The sequence below is a fragment of the Ammospiza caudacuta genome, chromosome 11 (genome assembly GCF_027887145.1).
Source record: "Ammospiza caudacuta isolate bAmmCau1 chromosome 11, bAmmCau1.pri, whole genome shotgun sequence".
NCBI lineage: Eukaryota > Metazoa > Chordata > Aves > Passeriformes > Passerellidae > Ammospiza > Ammospiza caudacuta.
Genome location: NC_080603.1, coordinates 15,870,413 through 15,895,668, shown reverse-complemented (window position 1 = coordinate 15,895,668; position 25,256 = coordinate 15,870,413). Strand labels below are relative to the sequence as shown.

Genomic DNA, 25,256 nt, shown 5'->3' with positions numbered 1-25,256 from the left:
CTGTCCACAGTTCATGAACTGTGGTATCACACTTGTTCAGCTCTCAGGACTCTTCTATTCACATACCATGATTCATTTCATGAGAAAAAGAGACTGGACAAGCAAACATTCACTGCATTTACACGAGTTCACTGCTGCTGGTACCAAGGGATGGAGAGGGAAGGCAAGCCAGCTCATAGCTTGCCCTGGGAGATGCTGCAGGAGGGACAAGGGCTGGACAGTCTGTTCTCTGGCCCTTCTCACGTGTTTGAACTGCAGGCTCAGTCTGCCTGGGTGAAGAAGGCAAAGTGCTGCTGCCATTAGTGCTGCCCCAGCGGGTCCAGTTAGTCACAGGGCAGCAGCCCATTCATGCAACAACAGAAGCAGTCAGCCCTGCACTTGCTAATGAGGGATCAGCAGGGCTCCCAGGAGCCAGCCAAGACCACAGGACCTCGTGTGCTTAGAATTTCCACACTGTGCTGGGCAGACTTGCTATTTCATTTCTGCTTCTCTTAGTTCAAGGGGCTGATTTAAAACATGGTTTCTAAGCACCTCTTTTTTAGGATTCTTGCTAATTGTACCATATTTTGGCCTTGGTCATGCAGCTCTGACAGACAGAAATAGTTAATGTGAGAACAGCATCCAAGCTTTACAGCAAGGCTCATTAAAACCTTGGAATGTCCACAGATGAACTATTTAACACCCAACATTTGGGGCTCTGACCTTGCAGGTAGGAAGTGAAATCACTGATGCACACCTACTAGTAGAGCCCACTTCTTCCGTGGAAACATTTGGAAACACTCAGCTAACACATTAACTGGGGTTTAACTGCCATGAGCACCTCACTGGGACCATATTTCCAACTTTTAATTCACAGCCCTGGGTGGGAGCAGGTAAAAGAGGTGCGAGTTTCTTCTTGGGTGACCATCAAAGCTGGCCATGCAAAAAAACTTATTCTGGGAGGGTAAATCTTCTATGAAAAGTTATTTTTTAAAAGAACATAGAGACATCAGCAAATACAGGAGACTGAAAGCCATTGGGTTTGAAGATAAATGGATGGGAGGTGACACTGGTTGTGCAGGCTGCCCCAGGGCTCAGCCACTGCTGCTCCCTGCCCATCCTCTCCCCAGGGAGACTCAAGTGGAAGAGCCGGGGCTGTGGCTGTAGAAGTGCCTGCTTCACTTCTGATGCAGGGGCAGTGCACTGGGTGAAATGTAGAAACATCTGAGGGTGTGGGGATGAAAATTGGCAGTTTTGAACCACAAAACCCTTTTAAAACCCTCACTGTGGTCCCGTGCTTGTCCCCTACTCCAGCCAGGCAGAGTCATGGAGAGATGGTCCCAGCTCATGGCACTGAAGCCTCCCCCGCTCCTTGCTGCAAGGAAACACCAACAGCCCTCCACACCGCCCCTCCCAGCATATTTTAGAGAGCACAAAAGAAGCATTTTGCATCACTTACTTGGCTGAGCACTTGCAAACGAGTTCAGCCACGGGGCGAGCCATGCCATGGAGGAGTGAGGACACCGGATGGGGGTCTCATCACCTGGCCAGCTCTTTATCCACGTCCCAGGCACGGGGCTCAGTTTCACGTGAGGTCAGGACACCAGTCTGTGTGGGGAGATAAGGGGCCAGGGAACTGTGCCCCCAGTGCAAGAGGCCACGGCAGAAACCCCTCGGAGGCGACGCAGTCACGTACTCCCCAGGCGTTATCTGCTGGCACCACTCGACTGGTCACATCCAGGGAAAGCTGAAGATCTCCAGGCCAGCCTGTTTGCAGCCATGGTCTCCGTGGTCCTGTATCTCCAGCAGGATAACTCACCAGTTTCACAAACACCACCTCCATCGACACAACAGACAGCTGTTTCATTCCTCAGCATTTGCCTTATGTAGCTAAAAGTGCGGTTCTGAAGCCATTTTTTTAACGCTTATAAACAGTGAAACATTTGTGGCTCGACAGATACAACAACACGCGGGCTCTGTGCTCAGCCCCACAGCTCCACCTTGCTGACCCCAGTGCTGTGTGCTCCTGGCTAGTGCAGGGCATCCTGTGGGATGCTCATTTTGAGGCAAACTGCCAGGATATCCATTGCTTCCCAATGGGTAATTGCAACAACTGCATTTAAACTTCTTCCATTTTCACCTACTTCTATAAAAGATCAGCTTCTGCTTGCTGGGGTTCATTGCATTTTTCTTGGCAAATTTTAAAACAAACTACTGCACATTTTTAACAGCCTTACCCTTTTCCAGCGTCGTATCCATCCATGTCACCACCGGGGCTCCCCACCGCCGGCTCTGCCTGCGGAGCCCGGTCCCGATGGCCACGAGATGGTGCCGCAGCACCGCCAGACTCGGACAGACAGACACGGGGACACTCGCAGACACCCAGGGACACTCGCAGACACCGCGGGCACGGGCAGACACACACGGACAGGCCGGCCCTGACACGCACAGACACAAGGACACTCACACGGACACACACACAGACACCTGTGCACTTACTACACCCACCTCGCCCTCCCAGGGGAGCACACGCCTTACCTGTCACCCCCGGTTGGGCAGCACTACTGGGACTTTGTGCCAGGTCTCCACAGGTCAGAGTGAGAATCCCAAGATGGGAGAGGTTGGAAGGGACCAGTGGAAGCCATCTAGTCCAACCGCCCTGCTGAAGTAGGGTTCCCTGGGTACCCATAGCTCTGTTCACTTGGCTTTTTAGTATATTCAGAGAAGGAGACTCTACGACCTCACTGGGCAATCTGTTCCACTCATCCTCCCAGCAAAGTTTATGTGAAAGTTGCCACTTTCCATGTTCAGGCTGCAGGGCTGTACACCAAGCCCTGAGATGGAAGGAGTGGGACCTGCCTGTGCTCACCTGGGCTGGAGCTCACCCTGCAGGCAGGCAGCTCATGCCCCTTGCCGGGCAATCAGCAGCCCTCACCCACACCTCCCTTGGACAGCACAAATCCATGCCCTCAGCTTTTGCCAGGCTGCAGCTCTCTTCCCCCTGCAGTGCCAAGGGGAGGTGGCTGCAGCAGGCAGACACGATCACACCGCGAGAATGCCAGTGGCACCTACTCACCCCCAGGCACCTGCACTATGCCCCACCATGCAGCTCCTGGCAAGATCCCAATGCACCACATAGGCCTTTGCTGTCTCTCCCAGACACGCGGACAGTGATGGGAGGAACAGAATGATTCCTCTCTCTGCCATGGGAACTAGTACACAGAAATAATAGATACATTTTAATTATATTTGAAATACACAGGAAACACATAGCTGAGAGGTTAAATAGCCTCAGGCCAGCTGTTGTGGAGGGCTCGGGGACAGCTGGGGACCATGGCAGCGGTAGCAGAGCAAGACGGAGAGCTGTTTGCTTCCCAGGCTGGTCCAGAGGCTGCCAGAGCAGAAGCAAACGCCTGCCCAGGCCTTAGGGCACGGCGGGGGGAGCTGGTGGTGTGACCTCGCTCCCTCTCTGTGCTGTGACAAGGACGCTGACCTGCAGCGTGCCGCAGCGGGAGCGCAGCAGCCAGGCCCGCCGGTAGGCCGCCCCCAGGCCCCGCTCCGGCCGGGGAGGAGGGAGGCGCAGGCTGAGCTCCTGGCACGATGTGGCATTGCAGGCCACGCTCACCGTGCCCTCGGGGTCGCTGTAGGTGCACTGCCCCGGAGCATCTGTGTCCCAGCCCTCCTCCGGGGGCACGCCGTGTGCTCCCGGGCACTGGAGATGCCCGCGGGAAACCTCCAGCAGGGACCGGCCCTGGAGAGCAGCCGGGTTGGCACAGAAGGCTTGGCCGTGGGTGAGGGGCTCAGCAAAGCTCTGGAGCCAGTGCAGGAGGTAGGAGAGGTGGCAGTCGCAGAGCCAGGGGTTGCCAGCCAGCCCCACACGCACCAGCTCATCGTTGGCATCGAAGAGCCCCGCGGGCAGGCGGGCCAGGCGGTTGTGGTCCAGCACCAGGGCCGTGAGGAGGGGCAGCCCGGCCAGCAGCCCCGCCGGCAGGCTGGAGAGGTTGTTGTGGCTCAGCTGGAGCTCTGTCAGCCCTTCCAGACCCTGGAAAGCCCCGGTGGGCAGGTGATCTATGGCATTGTGTGAGAGCTCTAGGGTTTCCAGCACTGACAGGTTGGCAAAGAGCTCCTGGTGCAGTGTCTCCAGCCGGTTGCGAGCCAGTGAGAGGTGGAGGAGGCCAGGGGTGCCAGCGAACAGCAGGGCAGGCACGGTGGCCAGGTTGTTGCCCTCCAGGCTGAGGACAGTGAGGTTGAGGAGACCCGTGAAGATGTCGGGGGCCAGGCTGCCCAGGGCATTGTGCTGCAGCTGCAGCCGCCGCAGCGCCCCCAGCCTGGAGAAGATGCCCGAGGGCAGCTCCTCCAGCTGGTTGCCGTCCAGGTGGAGCTCGGTGAGCTGGCCAAGTGCCCTGAAAGCACCAGGAGGCAGCCGTGCCAGCAGGTTGTCACTGAGCTTGAGGACACGAAGGGCGACAAGTGGGGCCAGCAGCCCATCTGGCAGCTCAGGCAGAGCATTCTGTGACAGGTCCAGGGCCTGGAGCCGCCGGAGTGGGCGGAAGATGCCAGGGGGCAGTGCCTCGATCCTGTTCCCTGCCAAGCTCAGGTCCTGCAGGCGGCAAGAGGCAGTGAAGAGCCCCGGCTGCAGGGTGCGGATGGTGTTGGCTCTGAGGGAGAGCTTGCTGAGGCTGGTCAGCCCTGCCAGTGTCCCAGGGCTGACAGCTGGCAAGGGGTTGCCTGACACCTCCAGCTCAGTGAGGCTGGGCAGCCCCTGAAAGGCACCAGGCTGCAGCTCCTGGATGTTGTTATTGATGAAGACCAGCTTGGTGAGCATGGTGCTGGAGACCAAGTGCCCGCTGCGGATGCTGCTCAGAGCTGTCTCCACGAAGAAGAGGTGGCTGGCACTTCCTGGCAGGCCCTCCGGGATCTCCCGTATCCTTTCGTTTGAGCAGAAGACTTTGGAGGTGTCATAGCACTGGCAGGCAGGGGGGCAGGATGGGGACAGTGCCCCCACCAGCAGGGACCCCAGCCCCAGCAGCACGTAGATCAGCAGCCTGCACTGGAGAAGGAACCAAGCCTTACCCCATGCACCCATAGGCAGGCACTGCTGGGGAAAGGGCTTCTGCAGCCAGAAATGCAGGATCAAGCTCTGAGACACCACCAGCATAGGCAGCTGCCCTGGCCATGGGGATCACTCCAGCCCCTGCTGCCAGCACCTCCCCAGCACTCCCCTTGCAGGAATGGGAAGCATTTCCCTCCCAGCTGTCTCCCCAGGGTTTTTATCTGTGCCCCAGCCCACCCTGTGACAGTCAGGGTGATGCCACCCTCACCAGAGGTGGTGAGCAGCCACATCCTGCAGAGCAGCTGCTGAGGTGGGACCTGTGTAGGTCCCTGGAATTCTTGGGGGAAACCTGTACCCTCATCAGATGTCTCCACAGGCACAAAGCCAGGTTCTAGGGCAGGAGAATCTGTGAAACACAGGGCTGTGCTGTGCACATTGGGTGATGGGGACAGCCCTGCAGGGCTGCTCTCAGCTCAGTGGCAGTAGCTGTGGGCCCCACCACTTGTATTTCTAGTTTTCTTTTTCCACAGGGAATCAGAGCAGCATCAACCTGCTGGAGGGATATTCAGCCTGACCAAATGCCTATTCCCAGCCCACAGAAGCACTTTTTGAGGCGGTGGCCCCCAGACCTCTGCCAGTCCCTCCCTAGCTGGGATACATTGCAGTGCTGCTTCGTGATGGGGGACATTGCCCACCCCAGAGCAAGGCCCACCTACAGACACCCCGCATCAGTGGAGCTCCTCTGGACTTACACTGGCACTTGAGAGCAGCACTGGCCTTGGCATTTCCTTCCCTCCCTCTTGCTTGTGCTCACAGAGCCAACAGAGGCTCCCACCCATCCCAGGCCCCCAAACTACCCAAGCAGTGTGGGCACCACTTACCAAGTGTGGCATCACGGGGTCGGTCACCAAACGTGTGGCAGATGTGCGGGGATGCTGCTGGCTGGGATGGGACAGTGTTTTCTGGGTGGATGGGAAGCCAGGAACAAGCTGTTCCTGCTGGGGCGGAGCTGCCCTCACTGCTTATCAGCAACAACAGCCCGTGTCCTTGGAGTACTCTGAAAAATAACCCAGCCTCCAGGGGACTGGAGGTGAGACCAGAGGCAGCTGCCTGTGAGCATCCTGGCAAGGAAATGGGGTTCTGGCCCCGGACATCCACTGGGGCAGGGATGGTGGTGGCAGGGTGCTGCTGTCACAGGTGGCTCCAGTCCCACACCAAGGTCAGCATACTTGCTTCCAGAAACCTCCTAAGAGAGCCCCAGAATTTTATCAAATCTCACTGGGAAATGGTGCTCAAAATATCTCTGCCATGAGAAAAGAGACCAGGTGCAGCTTAGCAAGGCAGATGAAGGCTGTACATGAGGTTAGAGGTCTTTTCCAACCTTGTGATTCTCTGGGGAGGGGACCACTGTGGGACCATCATGGGGTTTTGCATCCCAGCCAGCAGTGGGATTGCAAGGGAGCCATGGATCAGCTGAACTCCCAAAGAGTTTCAGCCTGCCCAGAGGAGCAGCCCACACTGCCATAAAAGCTGCATTGCAAGGGCCTGTGTTGGCACAGGCTGGGCTGCCAGCAGCCATGGAGACACCCTGAGGGGCAGGAGGAGGGATACTTCACTGCACTCATGGAGCAGATGGTGACACATGGAAAAACACAGCTGACACAATTCAGTGGCAGCCAGCTCTGAAGGGAGCCAAGCAAGCTCCCACCACCCTAGCAGTGGACTATGCAGGAGACAGTCAGTGTCTCCATGGAGAAGCTTGCTGGGGTCTCAGCTTACTCACCAAAAGCCCACCCACTGCTGTTGTATGGCTTAGCCCTCCTTGGTCCATCATGCCAGGTTGGAGTCCAGGGACCAGCAAGGGCTCTGCAAACACAGCCCACAGCCCTGTCCCAGCCTCACCAACTCATACAGGCTTTTCCTCAATGCTGTAAAAATCTCTGAGGAGTGGAAATCAAGTGCAGCCCCTGTCCCTGCTGGGCCATTCCCCTGCTGCCCACCATAAAGGAGTGAATAAACAGCTCTTGGCACTTGGAGTGGACAGTGGCACTTTAATGAGAAGGTCACACATCAGCACCCAACAGCCCCGTGACACAGTCATGAGTCTCCTGTTACCATGCAGGACTTGGCCCAGAGGGGTGGCCCCTCACATGCACCAGGCTGGAGCTGCTTGTACCAGCACTGGCTGCTGAGGTGCTGTGAGCAGCCAGCACTGCAGGGTGGACACCAAACACACACCTTGTCCCACAGCAGCAGTCCTCAGGCAGCGGTGCCACTGCAGCACACATGGAGGTGAGCTCAATCCCCCATGGTCGTGCTACGGCTGGAGAAGGCAGCTGGGTACAGGGGATGGCATGGCACTGGCACCCATTTGCAAACTGCAGAGCAGCCAGCACGCTGTGCTGCCAGTATCCCCCCTGGCCAAGGGCTGCCACCAGGCAGGGGCACTGGGCACACACAGGAGGGCACTCAAGGGAGTAAGAAGAGGATGAAGAAGCTTTGTCAAGCAGAGCAGGACCAGGTGGCTCTCTAGCTGGTGGAGGGTGTTAAGGAAATGAGGACCAGGAATGGGGTGGAGTAGAAGCAGCCCCAACACACCCCAGCAGTCCAGGAGCACAAGCACAGGAGCTTCTCCCATTCCCTGCAGACACTTCACACACACTGTCCCACTCCTCTACCCTCACAGTGCAAGCCCCTGCACCCTGTGGGGCTGAGGCAGGGGCACAGCCACAGCAGGGTCAGCACCAGTTGCAGTGAGGGCTGGGGGGCTGCTCCTGCCCATCCCTGATGCCAGCACACTGTCCCTGCCTCTCCTGGCTGGAGGAGCATGAGGGAAGGAGGCAGGAGCCAGGAGCAGGAGAGGATGCTGGCTATGCTCTGGCCTGCCCTGCCTGCAGGCAGGGAGGGCAGCTGGGATGCAGCTGAGACACTCAGGGTGTGCCAGCCAGCCTGGAGCCCTGCGGGGAGCCCTGCCCAGGCACCGGTGAGTGATGGAGCAGCACAGGACACACAGCTCCCCTGGGGCAAAGGTGGCCCAGCATGATGGCTCACACTGCCTGCCCAGGCAGGGGCAAGGTGGGAGGCATGGTGGGGGCAGAAGGTGGGAAAGAGGGGCTGGGCAGGGGTGAGGGCAGCAGGCAGCATGAGGGGGCAGCATTGCAGGGAATGAGGCAAGGTGAAGGATGGGGAAGTCCTGTTATTTGGGGTAAAGCACCATCATGGCCAGGCTGTGGCTCCTGGCTCTGCATCCCACACCTCAGCTGCTGGACCCGGGCAGGGAAGGAGCACAGAGGCTGCACTGGAGGCAGGAAGGGCTGGGGACAGTGGGCAGCCATGGGGAAACCCTGCTGCAGAGCAGGGACAGAGCAAAGCAGAGAAGGACAGTGGTACACACAGCGCACACGGTGATGTTGTCCCATCCCAGTCAGCAAGGGCAGCTGATGCAGAGCCTCTGTCATGTCCTTTAACCCCCACAAGCACCTCTGTCCTCAGGGTCTGCCAGATACTCAGGCTTCATTCGGAGCCTTCATCCTCATGAGCACAACGTGGCTCTTCTTCCTACAGCCATAGACCACCAGTGCCACCAGAGCAGCCAGCAGGGCCACACTCACCAGCACGATGACTGCTACCACCACCCCACTCTGCAGGCGTGTCAGCCCCCACTGCCCCCTCTCTTCCTCCTCTTTCTTCCCCTCCTCATCCTCCTGTGGGGAGGCTGGCAGCCCCGTGGGGGGCTCCATCGAGGCATCTTCTGCTGCTGAGGCATCATCTGAGGTTGCCACAGAGGTGTCAGCAGGGAGCAGGGTGCTGGGATGAGGAGCAGCAGCAGTGGGGGGCTGGGGGTCGATGAAGTGGTCCTGTGGCAGCCCGGCGATGGGGATGCCCTGCAGGGCGGGAGGCTGGGCACACAGCGGGGATATCTCACCCACCTTGTGAGGGTTCTCCTCCAGCCAGCCCTGCAGGGGCAGGATGCCCTTGTCACAGCGCCAGGAGTTGTTGTGCAGCCTCACCTCTCTCAGGGCAGTCAGTGGGGAGAAGATGCCGGCAGGCAGGTACTCCAGGGCATTGTAGTGCAGCTGCAGGTGCCGCAGCCCAGGGGTGGCCCTGAAGAGGCCCCGTGGCAGTGCCTGCAGCTGGTTGTGGTGCAGAGAGATGTTCTGCAGCTTGGGCATCCCCTCCAGTGCCCGGGCATCCAGGCGGCGCAGGGCATTGGAGTGCAGCGACAGCTCCAGCAGCTCCCCCAGGCCCTGGAAAGCCCCCGGTGGCACCGACCGCAGCCGGTTCTTGCTGAGAACCAGGAGCTGCAGCTGGGTCAGGTTGCTGAAGACGGCAGTGGGGAGGCTGGAAAGCTCATTCTCGTAAAGCCAGAGCTCCTGCAGGTTGGGCGTGGGCCCAAAGGCGCTGGGGGAGATGTCCCGCAGGCGGTTGACGTGCAGGGTGATCTTGGCGAGAGCGTGCAGGGGCAAAAAGACGCCGCTCGGCAGAGTGGTGAGGAAGTTGTTGGACAGGTAGAGCTTCTGCAGGTTGGTGTTGTGCACAAAGAGCTCCGGGGACAGCGTCTCCAGCTGGTTCTGGTGCAGCCCCAGCTCCTGCAGCTCCGGCAGCCCATCGAAGGTGCCCACTGGGATGTGCCGGAGCCGGTTCTCGTAGAGCCGCAGCACCTGCAGCCGCGCCAGCCGCTCGAAGGCCCGGGGCGGCAGGCGGTCGATGTTGTTCCTGGCCAGGTTGAGCTTGGTGAGGCTGGTCAGCTGGTCAAACACCCCCTCCTGCAGCTCCTTCAGGTTGTTCCCGTGCAGCTGCAGCTCTTTGAGGTTGCTCAGATGGGCGAAGTGGGAAGGCTCGACCTGGAGGATCTGGTTGCTGGAGAGGAGCAGAGACTCCAGCTTGTCCAGAGGCTCAAAGACCTGCACAGGGAGCTCCTGCAGCTTGTTGCTGGCCAGGCTGAGGTAGCGCAGGTCGGGCAGGTTCTGGAAGGCCCCGGGGCTGATGCGAGACAGGAGGTTCTTCTCCACGCGCAGCCCGATGAGCAGGGAGGCGTTGCCGAAGGCGGCGTCGCCCAGCTCGGCGATGTGCGTGTTGATGATCTGCAGGGTCATGGCATTGGCAGGGATGGGGCTGGGCACCGTGCTGATGTCGGCACCAAAGCACTCCACCTGGGCACTGCGGACACACTGGCACTGCTCTGGGCACTGGCTGCTGGCCAGCTGGATGCCCACCAGCAGCAGCAGCCACCGCTGCCAGCCTCCCTGCTCCATTGGGCCTGCAGAAAAAACAAAGGAGGGCGTTCAACCCTGGGGGTTCCCAGCTCCAGAGTCACTGCAAGGGATGGGTGCTGCTTTCCCCCTGGAAAAGCCACCGAGGCTGTGGCCATCCTGCTCCCAGCATGGCAACGAGGCAGAAAAGGGTGGACAAGGAAGGCTTGGGGCAGGCAAAGCTTGACTCAGCCCAAGCAGGAGCTCAGAGCAAGACAGAGCTGGAGGCCACAGTGCCTGGCTGCCATACCACAGCTATTAGTGGCATCCCTGGCGTCCCAGCTCTCTGGGCTCTTCTAGCAGCCAGGAGTGTGGTTTCCTGTTTTACAGAGTGTGGTGAGCTGCTGCCAGCAGCACTGGCCTCCCAGCACCACCAAAGAGCCCAGACCTTCACCAGAGCTGGCTCGTGGCACCTGCAGCTGGTCCCAGCATTAGCCCAGTGCCCCCAGCACCGTCTGAGCTCTGAGCTCCAGTTGCAAATCCAAGAGCAGTGTATAGGGATGCTTTAGCCCTTTAGTCCAGTCCTGCAGGACCCAGGCTGGGTACAGGCTGGCCCTGTTCCCCCATCCCTAGCAGGAGGTCTCTGCCTGGCCTGTTTTTGCCATGAGTGGGGTGTCTGATGTGGGCACGTGCCTGCAGGCTGGTCCCAGGGGTGGTGCCCAGCAAAGCTCTCCATTACCCCTGAGCACAGATACCATGGACACTCTCTCCTCTGGGCTGTGAGCTTCCTCCCTCCCTAGATCAAAGCAGCAGCCTTGTGCCAGGCTGGCATGGAGCAGCCCCCCATTAACAGCTTCATGTGGCACAAGGGAGGGAGAAAACTTGCAGCTCCTGCTCTGAGCACGGCTCAGCCAGACAGGCAATTCAGGCAGCACAGGGGTCTGGCCACAGTGCCCCAGCTGGCACCCAGGGTACTGGGGCACAGCCCTGCCCTCCCCACAGGGAACACTCTTGCTCTCAGGCAGGGAGGGAGGAGCCCTCCACAAGCCAGCATGGTTTATGTTTCCCATATGGAAACAATCTACATCCAAGAACAGCTATGTTTATAGCAAGACATTTATAAACTTCCCCAAAGTTCAACACATCAAAAGCTCTGCTCATGTCACTCCCTGGTAAGGCATCACTGAGAGCACACACACTGGAGCAACCTTCAGGAAAAGCAGCTGGAAACAATGGATATTTCTTTTTCTTCTAGGGATAAAAACTTACAGACCAAGAGGCTGAACATTCTCTGCTGCTCAGCCCCTCAGCATCCCACTGTTCCTAACATCAGCCCCCCCAAAACAGTACTTTGCTGTTTAATTTTCTCTCTTGATCATTGTCTAGGATACATTGCCTATGAAACCCTTTCAGCTCCCATAGCATCCAAGTGGTCTCACTTTTTCGGAGAACCCTTGCAAGATAAACATCTCCATCAAATGAAAAGGTGCTGAATGTGCAGATCCCACCACTCCACCACCACCCCTCAGAGCTGCCTTGGCAGTCCCTGGAATCCGTGTCCACTCAGAGGGACAGCAGGAGAAGGAGACTTACCCGAGTGTCCTGCAGCCACGAGCAGCGAGCGAGCACAGCCCCGTGCTGGCAGGAGAGCAGAGTGTGGTTCATTCTTCCCCTCCCAGAATAAAACCCGTCCAAATCAATGAATCAGCACAGGGGCAGTGGCGGGGTTAGGGAAAGCGCTGGAGCAGAGCTGCTTCCAACTCCTGCTTCCTCAGCAGAGCACGCACTTCAAGGATCACTTTTGGGTTTCCCCCTCCTGAACCCCAGTGCTCTTGTAAGAAGACAAATAGAGGGCCCTGTGAACATGCTGCTCATGTCAGCCAGTGCCCAGGCGGTGGCTTGGCCCTCAGAGTCTCCCTGTGGGACACAGCCACTGACCCATGGGGGCAGACATGCAAAGCCAGACCCCTGGGCACAACCCTGTCCTTCCCTGGCATGAGTCCACACCAGGGCTGCTCCATGGCACTTCCTTGGCACAGGCACAGCTCTTGTTTCCCCATCCATGGCTCCTGTAAGCCCAGGGCCAGTACAGGCAGAACCCTGGCACAGAGACCCTGCCCAGGTCACAGCTCTCATTCCCCCCACAGCCACAGGTGCCAAGGGGCCACGAACCCACAAGCACCCACTGTGGGCTCTGTCCTGTGGGCACCACAACCAGCACTGCCAGGAAGCAAGAACTGTGCCAGGGTCAGCAGCTGTGTGGGTGCCAGCCATGGGCCAGGCTGCTTCAGAGAGCCCTGAGTAAGCCAGAGCATTGCCCACAAGCCATGAGGAACACCTTGGCACCGAGGAACTCCCACTGCAGGCATCCCTGGAACCCCAGAGCAAGCTGTCTCCCAATGGCTGCCCCTGCTCTGCCCCCTCAGCAGTCCTGACACCCAGGTGATGGAGCCTGGTACCCAGGGGTGTTTGGAAAGCATCCATCAGCTTGTTCAGGGGCGCCTGCTGCCAGCCCTCCCTGCCCCTCCAGCACACAGGGGTGCACTGGGGTGCCCTTGGGTCCCGTCACCCAGCCCAGGTCCCCCCACCTCGCCCACCTCCTCCAGGCAGTCCCGGTCCAGCCGCTGCCGGGAACGGATATTCGGGAGGAAGGAGGTGAGGAGAGTCAGTGCACGTGGCCCCTTTGGGCTTCCTGGAGAGACACTGCAGTTCCTTGCTATGCAAGGGCAGCTGGAACTTCCCTGCCTGCCTCTAATCCCCTCTCACCCCACCCCACCCGTGCCTCCACCGTTGCAGCAACCTCTGCTGAGGTTCCGGTGGCACCGAGGAGCTGCTCAGGACGGGAACAGCTGGGGCTGCTGCCGGGGAAGAGAGGAAATGTGTCATGCTGTGAGCGGTGGGAGCCTGCAGGGCAGTGGAGGGGACAGACCGGGACAAACACAAACTGCAGGGATGGAGAGCAGAGCTCCCAGACAGTCTCAAAGGAAGGAGACAGGGATCGTGGGAACATGGCAGGGAGTGGGACCTCAGCTGGAGGACACGGCCACCATGATGTCACATCGCATGAGAGGCCATCTGCCACAGGACATGCTGGATGGCCACAGACCCCTCTGGCTGGAAAGTGGGTGAAACTAGCCCTGGCCATGTTCCTACCTGCTCTGGGGCAACACCCAGGCGTTTGGGCACAGAGAATGGGCATTTTGAAAACACCACCCACCAAGTGCTCTAGTTCACACTCAAGTGACACAGCAGTTTCCCAGAACCACACTTCCCAAAACAATCTCCCCGTTTCTGTGACAGCACTGCAGCTGAAGGTCAGGCACAGGGCTTGGGAGCTGCCTGCTCCCTGCAGCCCTGACACAAGAGCTGGGCTCTCACAGCCTTATCATGGCTCTGTCTGCCCGCTGCCAGTGCTGCTGGGCTTCTACCCACTCTGACTCATCCAGAAGCTCACAGCTTTTCGGCCAGGCAACACAGAAACCAAACCTCAGCACTTCCAATAAACCACTGCCCCAGCCCAGATCATCCCAGGAATGTTGGAGTTGCCTCCTTCCAAGCAATGATGCAGTGATGGGTATCTCAAACACCCTGCCCCAACTGGGGGGTCATCAGATTATGGTCCCTACCACCATGCAAAGTTTCAGAGCAGTGCAGGTAACTGCCCTGACAAAACCCTGCCTGCCTCTACCCAGGCCTCAGGAAACTGCTTCTGGCTTCCAGCCGGAAAAGATGATTGTTTGCAAGACGTGGCTAAAAATAAAGTAGGGCTGAGTAACAAACGGCACACGCCCGTGAGCCGCTTCTGCAACCACTCCCAGAGGTGAGCACATGGGGGGCAGCCCCAGGCTACTTACAAGGGAGAGGAACAGAGGGTGTGACAGCTTGGGACAGCAGCACAGACTCATCCCACACATTTGGAGGGGAGAGGCAGCTCCTGAGAGAGCAAACGGATGTGATTGAGGGGGAGATGAGCATTTTGCAGGGAGAGGCTGTTCCACATAGCCAGGAACTCACACAGTGCTGGATGGAGTGGGTCTCATGCTGCAGGAAAGCCCCAGGTTCAGCATTGCCTGGTGGACCTGTCCCAGCTCCAGCTGCACCAGCCAGAGGCTGCAGCCTCCCTGATCAAGCCCTGGACAGTGTGGAAACACTGTTGTATCCCTGCACCTTCAAGGAGACAATGGAGCCCCAGAACAGCAGTGTCACTTATTGCTGGAGCTGCCTGCCTTGCTACAGGACAGCAGGACAGTCCCGTGTCTGTCTGTCCATGCTGGCACATCTCCAGCACATCCCCACGGCCAGGGTGGCGGATGCAGCAAAGCTGAGTGGCTCTGAATCACCAAGGGACTCGAGACTGCTTGGAAAAACTCATGTAATCGCTAAAATTAGCATTGTGGGCTTGGCTGGGAGAGCACATTGTTCATCTGCCAAGCAGCTGAGCGTGCTCACCCACGCCATGCAGACACAGCTCCCCCTGAAAGCCCCTGCTCCTGCTCACCTCCACTCCTGCCTGAACTGGCACTCGGGGAAGGGCGAGCCCTCCCCATGGCCTGCAGGGCAGTGCTGGGACCCCCCAGTTACTCTGTGCTGCTGCACAGTGCCCACCCTGCTGTGAACCCCCAGCCCGGTGGCCCCCGGTGCACACAGCTGGCCTCAGGCCCCAGGCCAAACTCTGCTGAAGGGGAGGAGGAGGAGGATGGAGGGCTGGGCTGGGGCCACAGAGGGAGTGCTCACCGTGTTCCAGCACAAGGAACACCTCTGGGCCTGAGCCCTGCAGCAGGACCCACAGGCTCACACCACAGCTGAGGGGTGAAGGAAGGGACATTACCCTCTCAGGGACTGGTGCTGTGGACACCTCCACTCTTAGAGAAGCAGCAGCAGCCCCTGCCTCACCACGGGCCCCCCTAATCCTTTGAGGAGCTCAAATGAGAGAGCTCCTCCATAGGGTCAGTGATCCAGCCCTAGGGACATTTTCCCACCCTGCCTGCGGAATGCAGGGCCAGGGCTGCCTCGCTGCTCTGCCATCATCTGTCCCAAGGGACGGGGCCATGCCTGCCTTCCCTGGGAAAGTGCTTATGGAACTCTGGGAGGGAGCAGCAGCAGCTTTGCTTCGCAGGGATGGCCATCAGGCTGACCTCCATCCCAGCACCAGCCCCAGGCCCACCACAACCCTCCTGGAGCTCCAGGAAAACGGCGTTTAGGATGTCAGGCTCCAGTGGGGTTAGCCCAAGCAGCAGAGCCGCCCCGGCCCGAGCGATAGCAGCAGCAGCGGGGCTTGGCCCCAGCTCCGGCAGCGCTAGGCTGGAAGGAATGCGGGGCCCGGCCAGCTCCGCCCGCAGGGATAATCCGGAGCGGAAAGAGCTTGTCCTGGGAGAGGGGGAGGCGATGGCAGGGGCTCATACGCTGAGAAATGTTCCCTGGATCAGCTCCATCTGTGTAAAGCTACCTCTGGCACCACAAAGTGGCCCAGGGACCTCTCCCCAGCACACGAAAGGGGAAAGGGGCCTCGTTTCTTCCCAGAAGAAGCCAGCAAAGGAGTGCACAGCAGACTGCAGAGCTGCTGCCAGCCATCACTGGCTCTCTGCCCTGAGCTTTTTCCGTGCAGAGAGATACAAAGGCACAGCTGGAAGTCTGGCATGCCAGTCCTACAGCAGCAATTGCTGAGCCCAGTGGTGGATGGGTCCGGGTGCTGCTGGAACAGAAGCTCCCAGCCTGTAGTGAACTGGGACCCACCCTCCTTGGCCCAAGTAAGAGACTATCCCAGGACTTTACCCACTAACACCCACAGGTGAGTATAAATCCAGATTTTGGCTACAAAAAATGGATGCATAACACCTCCCTCGTTTGCCACTCCCTAGCTGGGACAAAGCAGGTGCTTCAGGCCTTCTGCTCACTGTGAGTCTGTAAACTCTCATGTCTTGTCCATTGGGAACGTGCCTTGGGCTGCATCTCCTCCCAGCTCTTCTGACATCCCTAGGAAATGCTCAGATATCAGAGCTGCCAAATCAGCAGCCCTGGGCCAGCCCTGCTGGTTGGAGGCCTGGAGGAGACACAGCCAATGCTCCATAATGTCAGGCAGAGGCTCCCAGGGCTCCTGCCTCGCAGCCAGCAGCTGCATCACTCCTGAGCCACTGCTGGGGCCTGCTCCAAGCACATCTGCCATCACCCTACTTCTCTTTGACATCAGGACAGGGAAGATCTGAGGTGCAGGCTCTGATCTTGCTGCTGTGCATTGGAGGACTGAACTGCAGCTGCCCAAGCTCACTGCCCTCTGCAAGGAGTTACAAGGGCCCTGCTGCAGTTCCTGCTCTCAGGAGGCAGAGGTGTGGGATGGAAAGGACCAGGACACCAGGGACACCAGGAAAGGATGTGTGTGCTGGAAATGCTTGCTGCAGTGGCTGTGAAACAGGCAGAGCTGCCAGTGTTTGTGGCAGCAGTTCATTCAGTTCCACCCTCAGCAACTTGTGCTTTGGGGACTCTCTGGATTCAACTCCCAGCAAGCAAAGGAGAATGGCATTTGTGGTGACATCAAGTTGGAAACGCAATGAATAGTCCCATGGCTTGGCACAGGGTAGGTCAGAACTCCCACTGCTCCAGGATTTCCTCAACAGAGAGAGCAGGAGCAACTGCTACAGCAGCAAGCACTCAAAGGGATGGAGCAAGCTGTGACTGGGCTGGCACAGATGGCCTGGTGGGGAGGTACCCAAGCACTCCCAGCCAGGATGTGGTCCTGGAAGCAGGTCCTTGACCTGGAGGTCTGGATAACGTGCAGGGCTGTTAACCATGACTCTGCACCTCCATCTGGAGCCAAGAGAGAAGAACCAACCCCTTCAGCCACTGTAATGCATGTGCTTTGCATTCACCTCTTCCTCAATATCAGGGACCCACTGGATCAGGGATTAGGTACCTCCAGTTTCTTACCTCCAGCCTGTGTTCCCGTCCAGCCTGGTGGCAAAGGCTGGGCAGTAGATGATGCAAGTGTGGGCTGCAGGGACTGAGAGAATCCTTGCACACAAGGGAACAGTGCTTTGAAGGACCAGCCTGCTGCCTTCCTCTGGCCACAGCTGCATCGTGCTGACCTGGAAAACTAACCCTTCTCCAGGAAAAACAGAAATGGGGTATGCACAAGGATATCCTTGGGTTTCTCAGGCCAGGGAATTTTTCAGGAAGGGCTGAGCTCCACTGTGCAAGAAACAATGAATCAGAGGCAGCTCAAAACAAGTACACCTCAGAGAAAGTTAGTAAACCACCCCAGGCACTCATTGCTGCAGCCTTTTGTTGTCTGATGACTTCACTTCCCCCTTCTGTCTGGCTCAGGCGTAGGGAAAGCCCGATGACAGCATATGAGGAGGAATCATCCTGTCCTAGCCTTGCCTGTGCACAGCTCTGTGCCAGAGCTGGAGCTCAGCGGCTGCAGCCGGAGCCAAGGAGCAGCGTGGGGGCCCAGCTGGGGCTCTGCAGGGCCAGGGCAGCCAGAGAGGGCTCACAAAGGCACAGCTGGTGCTGCCCTGGGGTGGGCAGCAAAGTGTCATACCCACACCATGGGCAAACAGGGGCTTTTCCTCACAAATCAGACACTGTGCATCCAAGCACCTGGAGCACACTTCCTTCACTGAGGTAAAGATCCCCAGCATGGTTTGTAGAAGTCAAAGACAGAATTTCCTCACTAGCCCTGATATCCTGACCTGCCTGCTGCGAGCAGCTGCCTGCGTGGCACCGTGTGACAGCGCTGGAGCTGGCACAGCACCGAGGGGTTATTACAGCTGTCCAACCAAGAAACTAAATTTGCAACAACTCTCTCTTCTTAAATACTACATGAAACCACCCAGAACGACCACTGAGAAAGCTCACTGCTGGTTTTGTGCTTCTCTCAATCATATTGCAGTAAATATTCTGGAGCATCTGTTTATGATTCCAGTCACAGCTTGCTTTGCACCACTTGCAGTGACTTGTGTTTCTGCTTCTTTAGGGATAGCTCTAACTCCCATTTAGCCTGGTTTGCCAAATTTTGTTAAACCTCACCAGCAAGACAATGATCATTTAACACTATAGAAGCACATTCTCTCTTTTCAAAGAGGAATTTAGGCCCAGCAGCAGAGCACCCTGAAACAAAGAAGTTACAGTTTATTCTTCATGCCTATAGTAACACACAGCAGGGAACCAACCATAACCAACCTGCAGGAAGTGCAAGTTTTCTTCACCTCAAATCTGTTATGCATTTAAAGGCCATCCAGTAAAGTCCCTAATATTGAGAAAGTCACTAAGGTTACAAAATTACTCCTAGAGTAGAGGCTCTCTGGCCCAAGAAGCCAGGGATCCACACCCAGAGGTTTTTAAGCACATCAGAGCTTTTAAGAGCAAACGAAGTCCCATAATGTAGATAAAAGCTGATAGTTAAATCCAAGAGCTACTAAAGCACAGGCAGCCTGACAGCCACCAGTCTACCTATGAACTAAAATATTCATACCATTCAAAATACTAATAAAATGTTAGTATAAAGACCACAACCCACACTATTGCCTAGTAGTTGCCTTTGCACATCAACACTTGAAAGGACTGGAAGTCAGGGAATAGCAGGATGTAATAAGGTAAAAAATAGTGAGACTGAAAATGTGACTGGACACTCCAAGTTGAAGTTGTATATGTTCCCCAGCCAATTTCAAAATGGAGTTGACACTTTGTGGCCCTCAGTTCAGGCAGGCTCCCTGCCCCTCACCTGCATGCTGCTGTTTTGCTGGCCAAGCCCAGGAGAGACCATTCTTTTCTCTCCCAGCTCAGTCAGGATCAGCTCTCAAACCAATTCATGCCTGTGGAGCCCCCTCTCAGTCGTGGGCATCCTCCTAGCACTCTGGTTTCAGGATTCCCTGCATCATGCAGCCAGGAACTCCTTGTTTTTTCAGACCACTGGCCAAAGTTTAAGGATGAAAGTGTTTACTTAAAATTCAGAGTTGTAGGAACTTTACAAAGTTTCCAGAAAACCTCCAATCAAACAATAAAATACATCATGATTATACTTCCTAGCTCAGCATCTTCCTCTGCTGTTAGCTTTGATTGGTATCCCTTCCTCATGCCACGTCCTGGGAAGGGGCTGAGGACACAAAGCAGAAGTTAAGACACTTCACCACACCATTCTGCACACATCCCTGTCGTTTAAAGGTCCTTCCCAGCATCTCCTCCCAAAACCACTAATTTTTTTTTCTCAGTAAGGAGACAAAAGATGGCAGGCAGTAGAGGAAATAATATTATTGGAGTTCTTTGGGCAATGTCTAAAGCACAGCTGAAGCCATGTTCTTATGTAAGAGTTCCTCCATTGATGGCATTCCATCTGAGCAGTGAACACCCAGCAGGCAGCAGCCTCTGGCAGAGGACAGGGCAGCACTCCAAGGCAGGAAACCCAGAGCACACGTGTGGAGGTGACCACAGTACTTCCATCTTGCCCTCTGGGTTCATGCACTAAGTGCTGTAGCAATTTACAGTGATTACAGCCACTCTTGGCAAATGCTGCAAGGTGCATAAAACTCATTTCCATTATGTTATACAGACAAGGTCCTTATGGTCTTTGCTATGAAGATCTGTAATCAAGTATTAACTGCTCAAATGTTCAAAAAACATCCAAAGCAACACTTCCAGTTCTTTCTTGGGCTAGATTTCTCTATCTTCTTGATATTCTTATCAGAACTACAGGCTGAGCAGGAATATTTCTGGAGAGCAAGAGTTGCCTGGTGTTACCCATCACATACAGACTGAGCACAATGACTACAGTCTGGAGTGTTAAAATCAAACTGTGAACACACAAGAGTAGCTGGCAATAAGTAACTCTGATATTAAAATAGGGTTTAGCACTGCTGTGGGCTGGAAACTCATCCCACCAAACAAGAGTAGTTAAATCTGTCCCTCTAACACTGCTGGTTCGTGCTATGATGCTGGGAGAAGTTTGGACTGGAACATCTGAGAAGTGTAGCCCAGGTTGTCCAACATCTTCAACATGGGAGTAGGTAAAACTTGGAGTTGCAGGAGGAATGGATGTGAGTGTGCTGGTGATTTCCATGTCAGACAGCACTGTTACAGCAGTCTCCTGAGATGATGTGAAGTGCTCCGTCACAGGAGATGTCAAAGTTGAGCTGAACGTCTGATAGGTCATAGCTGTGGTTGGCAGGCACTCCAGGTCATCGATGCTTAGAGACACAAGAGAAATATTCTGCAGTGCCAGTGGGCTGTGGCACATCAGAGATGGCACATTTTTAACTATTGCTGTGCTCTTCTGGAGCCATTCTCGGAAGCCAAGAATTTGGCAATCACATTTCCAAGGGTTGTCGTCAAGGACAACTTCTTCCAGCTCAGGTAAAGCAGTAAAGAAGTCTGCAGGAAGAGACTGCAGGTTAGTACTATTCAGGTAAACTTTCTGGAGGTGCTTGAGATTATGAAAGAGGTTTCTAGGAAGAACCTCAAGCCTTGTATCAAACAGGGAAATGTTCTGCAGTTTCTGAAGGCTCAGAAAGATTCCCTCTGGCAAACTGGAAATATTACTTGTATGGAGAGAAAGGCCCCGCAGTTCATTCAGGCCACTGAATACATTCCTAGGAAGAACCATAAGCTCTGGGTTAAAACTCAGCACAAGAAGCTCTAAATTTGTCAAGTTACTGAACACAAAATCTGGTATTGTTGAGAGCTTTGTGTGATACAGCCATAGGCTACCAAGATGCCTCATCTCTCCAAACAGCACTTCTGGAAGAGACTTCAGTGGGTTCCTGTACAAGGTCAGTTTAGACAGGTTGTGCAAGTGCAAAAAAAGCCCAGAAGGCAAAACCTGAAGCCTGTTCCTGGAGAGTGTCAGCGTTCTTAGTTTGCGAAGACAATGAAATGCATCAGGGGCAATGGAATGGATATTATTGGAATGCAGGAAAAGCTCCTGCAGCTCCTTCAGGCTAGCAAACACACCAGACTCTATTGAAGACAGTCTATTAATATACAGCATCAGCCTCTCAAGCCTGGCTAATGCACTAAATATATTTCTAGGCAGTGCTGCTAAGTAATTTCTTGATAAGTTCAGTACTCTGAGTTTAGTGAGTTTCTTCATCACGCCACTGGGAAGTGCTGTTAGTTGGTTTTTGTTCAAGTAAAGCTCCTGCAAAACAGCCAGTTTGTCAAACAGATTTTCCTCAATAGAATTCAACCTGTTACTTTCAATGATCAATTGCTGAAGCTGCACCATGTCATCAAATACTTCTGGTGGAAGTTCAACCAGCTTATTATCCAGCAGTTTGAGGACTTTTAGCCTTCCCAAGCCTTTAAAAGCCATTGGTGAAACCAGAGCGATGTTGTTTGAAGACAGGATGAGATGCTGCAGTTCCTCCATCCTAGCAAAAACATCCTGCAAGTACGATATGTTAGCATTTGTTATGTGAATTTCTGTCATGTTGCAAGGCAGATTTAACAATTCCAGGTCTTTTATGTGGGGGCCAGAGCAATAAATTGCATTTTTTGAAGAGCAGTCACACTTCTCAGGACAAATAGATGCATCCAACTGGAAGAAAAGCTTGATCATCACTGACAAACGAAACACCAACATCCTTGTTGAAGTGCCAGAAACATTAGCTGTTACAAGAGATAAGAGAGAATCAGGATTTGATCATAGGTAACTTAGCAGCTCACAAAGATGTGTGATTATATCATAAACCTGCATATGTGTGCAAAATTTCTCGTGCCTTGAAAGCAAACTTCAAAATCTCTTTTATTGTTGACTGCCAATATTTCTGAAGTACTCAGCTTACACTGAGAAGTACAGGTAAATTAATTTTTGTAATTCAAGTACTTCTTGTTTGTATTTGTACCAATTAACTATAATAAAAGTATACAAAAATCATGATGAAACACTTAAGTAGTCAAAAGACATATTTATTTAAACAGAAAAGCATTACAGGATTACAGAAGGGTTTGGGTTGGAAGGGACCTTAAGGATCATATCTTTCCATCTGACAGGGACATCTTCCACTAGACAAGGTTTAGTGTATTATACTAAATTACATGCCAAAAATATTTTCAAAAATTATCAAAAGGTCCTGCACTCACTGTGTTTTTCATTGTAAGTTATCAGAGGTTAAAAAATAAAGTTTAGCCTGCAAAAATAGACAATGGAGGTAAAAAGGTTGTCCTGTACTTTAAGTGGTGAAAAGCAAAACAGCACCGTCCAGTTAAATCCTGTCTCAGCATTTTCAAGTGATGGCTTCTTGGAACAGCCCAGGAACACACAAGAAGGAACAGGCTATTTTTGACACAGCCTGAAATAACACAGAAGACCCCATATGGCACAGGACAGTAGTGAACCTCTGACAACCACCAAGTCTCATTTCAACAGCTTAACACAATACCAAGCTATCAGCAGTGGAATTGGAAGTTCAGTAAAATGAGAGGAAAGAAGTGCACAAAATTAGATGGGAAGTTGTCGCAATAAAGGCACATCTGCATGAAACACACCACAAAGTTGGAAAGTTGCATACATTTCCAAACAGGAAAGCAATCATTGTAGGTATAAATGGTAATATTTAAAAGAGCAAGTCAAACAGAAACCCACAGAAATACTTCCTCAATGAAATCAACAAGTCCAAGTGTATCAGAAACCTGGATTTCAGGCACCTGGCTGAGCAGCAGAACAAGCAGCAGCTGGGACCACTGGAATAGCTGCAAAACTTCCACAGATGTAACTGGGATAGCTGACACAACACCAGCCCTCTGCACCAGGAACATGGGGGAGAGGAAGGCTCCATCCCCACATGCTCTTTTTCAGGGGCAAGGATGAAGCTCTCCCACACCAACCCCACAGACATACTGTTGGGTTCAACTCCCTTCACTGAAAGAGAAACCCAAAACAGCTGCATGTCCAAACCAGCTACTGCATTAAAAAAAAAAGCCAGAAGAGCAAAAGGGAGTGCTTTTAAAAAAATTCCAATTTTATTCAGCTTCAGAGTACTGAAGTCTGGTAAAATATCTAACTCCTCCCCCAGGAAGGGAAGGACGTGGCATTTAGGGCTAACAACCACCAGCAACACAGTCCCACAAAACAAGATCTCAGTGGGCTTTTCACAACTCATTGAATGAGACATAGGCATCACCAAAAAATAGCACAAGATTCCACTCTTCTAAAGGTCTTTCACATGTCAAACAAGAATCTTTCAGAGAATCTCACCCTCCTAGTAATCCTCCCTACCCCAAAACTTTGTCGTAAGCCAGTGATGCTTTTACTTCAATGAATTTGTAACTCAGTCCATCTCTGATCCTACGTATCCCCACAAGCAGAACCCTCCATTCAGAAACACATTAAGAATTTTCTGTTTCAAGCCCTGACTTGAACCAAATGGATGATAAAAACCCAGTTTGTTATGCTAGAAACTGCAAATGCAGGTCCCTTGGAAGGTATGACTACAGGCCGCTCTGTAAAATCAGAAACAGACTAACACCAGCCTGTAGGTTCATGACTGTTTTCCTGGTGTTATAGCAAAAGATAAGAGAGTATACAGAAGACAAGCAGGTGCTCAGAAATGCTAGAAAGTACTAGTTTTGACAAACAGCAAAATGGTAGAAATTCTTTGCAAGATATGAAGGCTGTAAGTGCTGTCACAAGAACTGTAAAAGCCTATGGGTCTCAAACACTTAGAACTGCTAACAGTATTAAAAAAAAATATATATATATTTTAACAGTACAGAATACAGTAAAACCCACAATGATACATTCTCATGCCTTAAAATTCTCTCACACCCTCACATGAGACACCTGGCATTCCAGAAAAGGCACCAGCCTGGCTGGTCACTTACCAAAGCCTGCTCTACAGCCTCTTTCCCTTTCAGCCCCCTTCCCCACCACCCCAATATTTCTCAAGACTACAAAAGGATGCCAGAGGCAATACATTAATGCTGTTACTATATCAGAAGTCTCAAATCAGTTTTGAACTTACAGAACACTAAGCACATGTATTGCTTACAGTGGTGCTTACCTCTTTTACTGTCTTGCAAGTTCCTAAACTCACACAAGCATGACAAAGAAATTTTGAGCTGTACCTTAGAAACTTATCTGCTTTTTAAAGGAACTTACTAGGAGGAGAGCAGGCAATCAGGCTTCACCATGACACTGCACTTTAAATGGGAAGTAAAACAGCAAAAGGCATCCTCCAGATAACACTTTCACCCGTATTTGTCCAGTTACTGAAACAGACCAAAGGCCAAACAATATTTGAAGCTTCAGAGCAGATTTTTTGCTTATAATTGTTCAAACGACCAACTTCCACAGGTTGTATGTAACTCCAAAAGTAGGGCTTGAAACTACTCACATAAAATGCGAAAGTTTTAAGTCACACACCCAACAGCAGAAAACCCACTTGTGGCTTCTTTGGTAGTGATATTGGGGTATGTGCTTCAGCCAAACCAAAGCAAATCTGAGTGAAGTCAGAAATCTGCATTTCAATGTGAGATGTGATCAGAAATTTCAAATTTGTCACCAGTCTGCTAAATAGGTTTTGAAGGAGTGGATACATCCACTTTAAATTAAGTGCTCCTACCTTGACAAAGCTGCTCTGACTTTTAATTTCTTGCAGGATTGAAGTCAAAGCAATTTCAGTAAGGAATGAAGGGACTTTTACTTAATACTTTGGCTAAGCATTCCAAGGTTGACACATTTAGTTTCTGTTTTTCCTCAAAGTCTTCTGGAGTGGCATGCCAACAAAACCTAAAACCTGTAAGATTCTGAAAGAGAAAAGCTAAGTTGTAAAAATAGAAGCTTGAAATTGAAAGATTCAGTTTTTGTTATTAAGTAAAAAGATTGCTTAAGTATCTTGTCTTCAAGTTTAAAATAATGTGCTCTGCCAATGACTGTTTCAATGGAAGGTGAGCCACAGGACAGAAAGATGTCTTCATTTCCACATGATTTTGCTTAAGATGACTGTGACAATGATGACAGCTCAGATCATGCCTCCCACATGTCCAAACAGAAGGAACATCTCAATAACCAAAGGTGGAAACAAGCTGCTATCACATGTACAAGG

The 25,256-nt window shown here is 53.6% G+C and overlaps 3 protein-coding genes across 3 annotated transcripts; all 3 read right to left on the bottom strand.

Moving 5' to 3' along the window:
- Positions 1-3,403: 3,403 nt before the first annotated feature.
- CPN2 (carboxypeptidase N subunit 2) lies at positions 3,404-6,016 on the bottom strand. Its single transcript, XM_058811856.1, has 2 exons — positions 5,914-6,016; positions 3,404-5,029 (listed from the first exon to the last, which is right to left on the bottom strand). The coding sequence occupies exons 1-2, from the start codon at positions 5,923-5,925 to the stop codon at positions 3,404-3,406; spliced, it is 1,638 nt and encodes a 545-aa protein (XP_058667839.1). The 5' UTR covers positions 5,926-6,016.
- Positions 6,017-7,157: 1,141 nt separating this feature from the next.
- LRRC15 (leucine rich repeat containing 15) lies at positions 7,158-14,682 on the bottom strand. The gene is made up of 6 exons (XM_058811855.1): positions 14,678-14,682; positions 14,079-14,158; positions 13,001-13,128; positions 12,794-12,848; positions 11,818-11,862; positions 7,158-10,292 (listed from the first exon to the last, which is right to left on the bottom strand). Exons 1-6 carry the CDS (start codon positions 14,680-14,682, stop codon positions 8,539-8,541), a joined length of 2,067 nt encoding a protein of 688 aa, XP_058667838.1. The 3' UTR covers positions 7,158-8,538.
- A 4,539-nt stretch (positions 14,683-19,221) lies between these two features.
- GP5 (glycoprotein V platelet) lies at positions 19,222-24,422 on the bottom strand. Its single transcript, XM_058812470.1, has 2 exons — positions 24,311-24,422; positions 19,222-21,819 (listed from the first exon to the last, which is right to left on the bottom strand). The coding sequence occupies exon 2, from the start codon at positions 21,791-21,793 to the stop codon at positions 19,877-19,879; it is 1,917 nt and encodes a 638-aa protein (XP_058668453.1). The 5' UTR covers positions 21,794-21,819; positions 24,311-24,422; the 3' UTR covers positions 19,222-19,876.
- Positions 24,423-25,256: the final 834 nt, after the last annotated feature.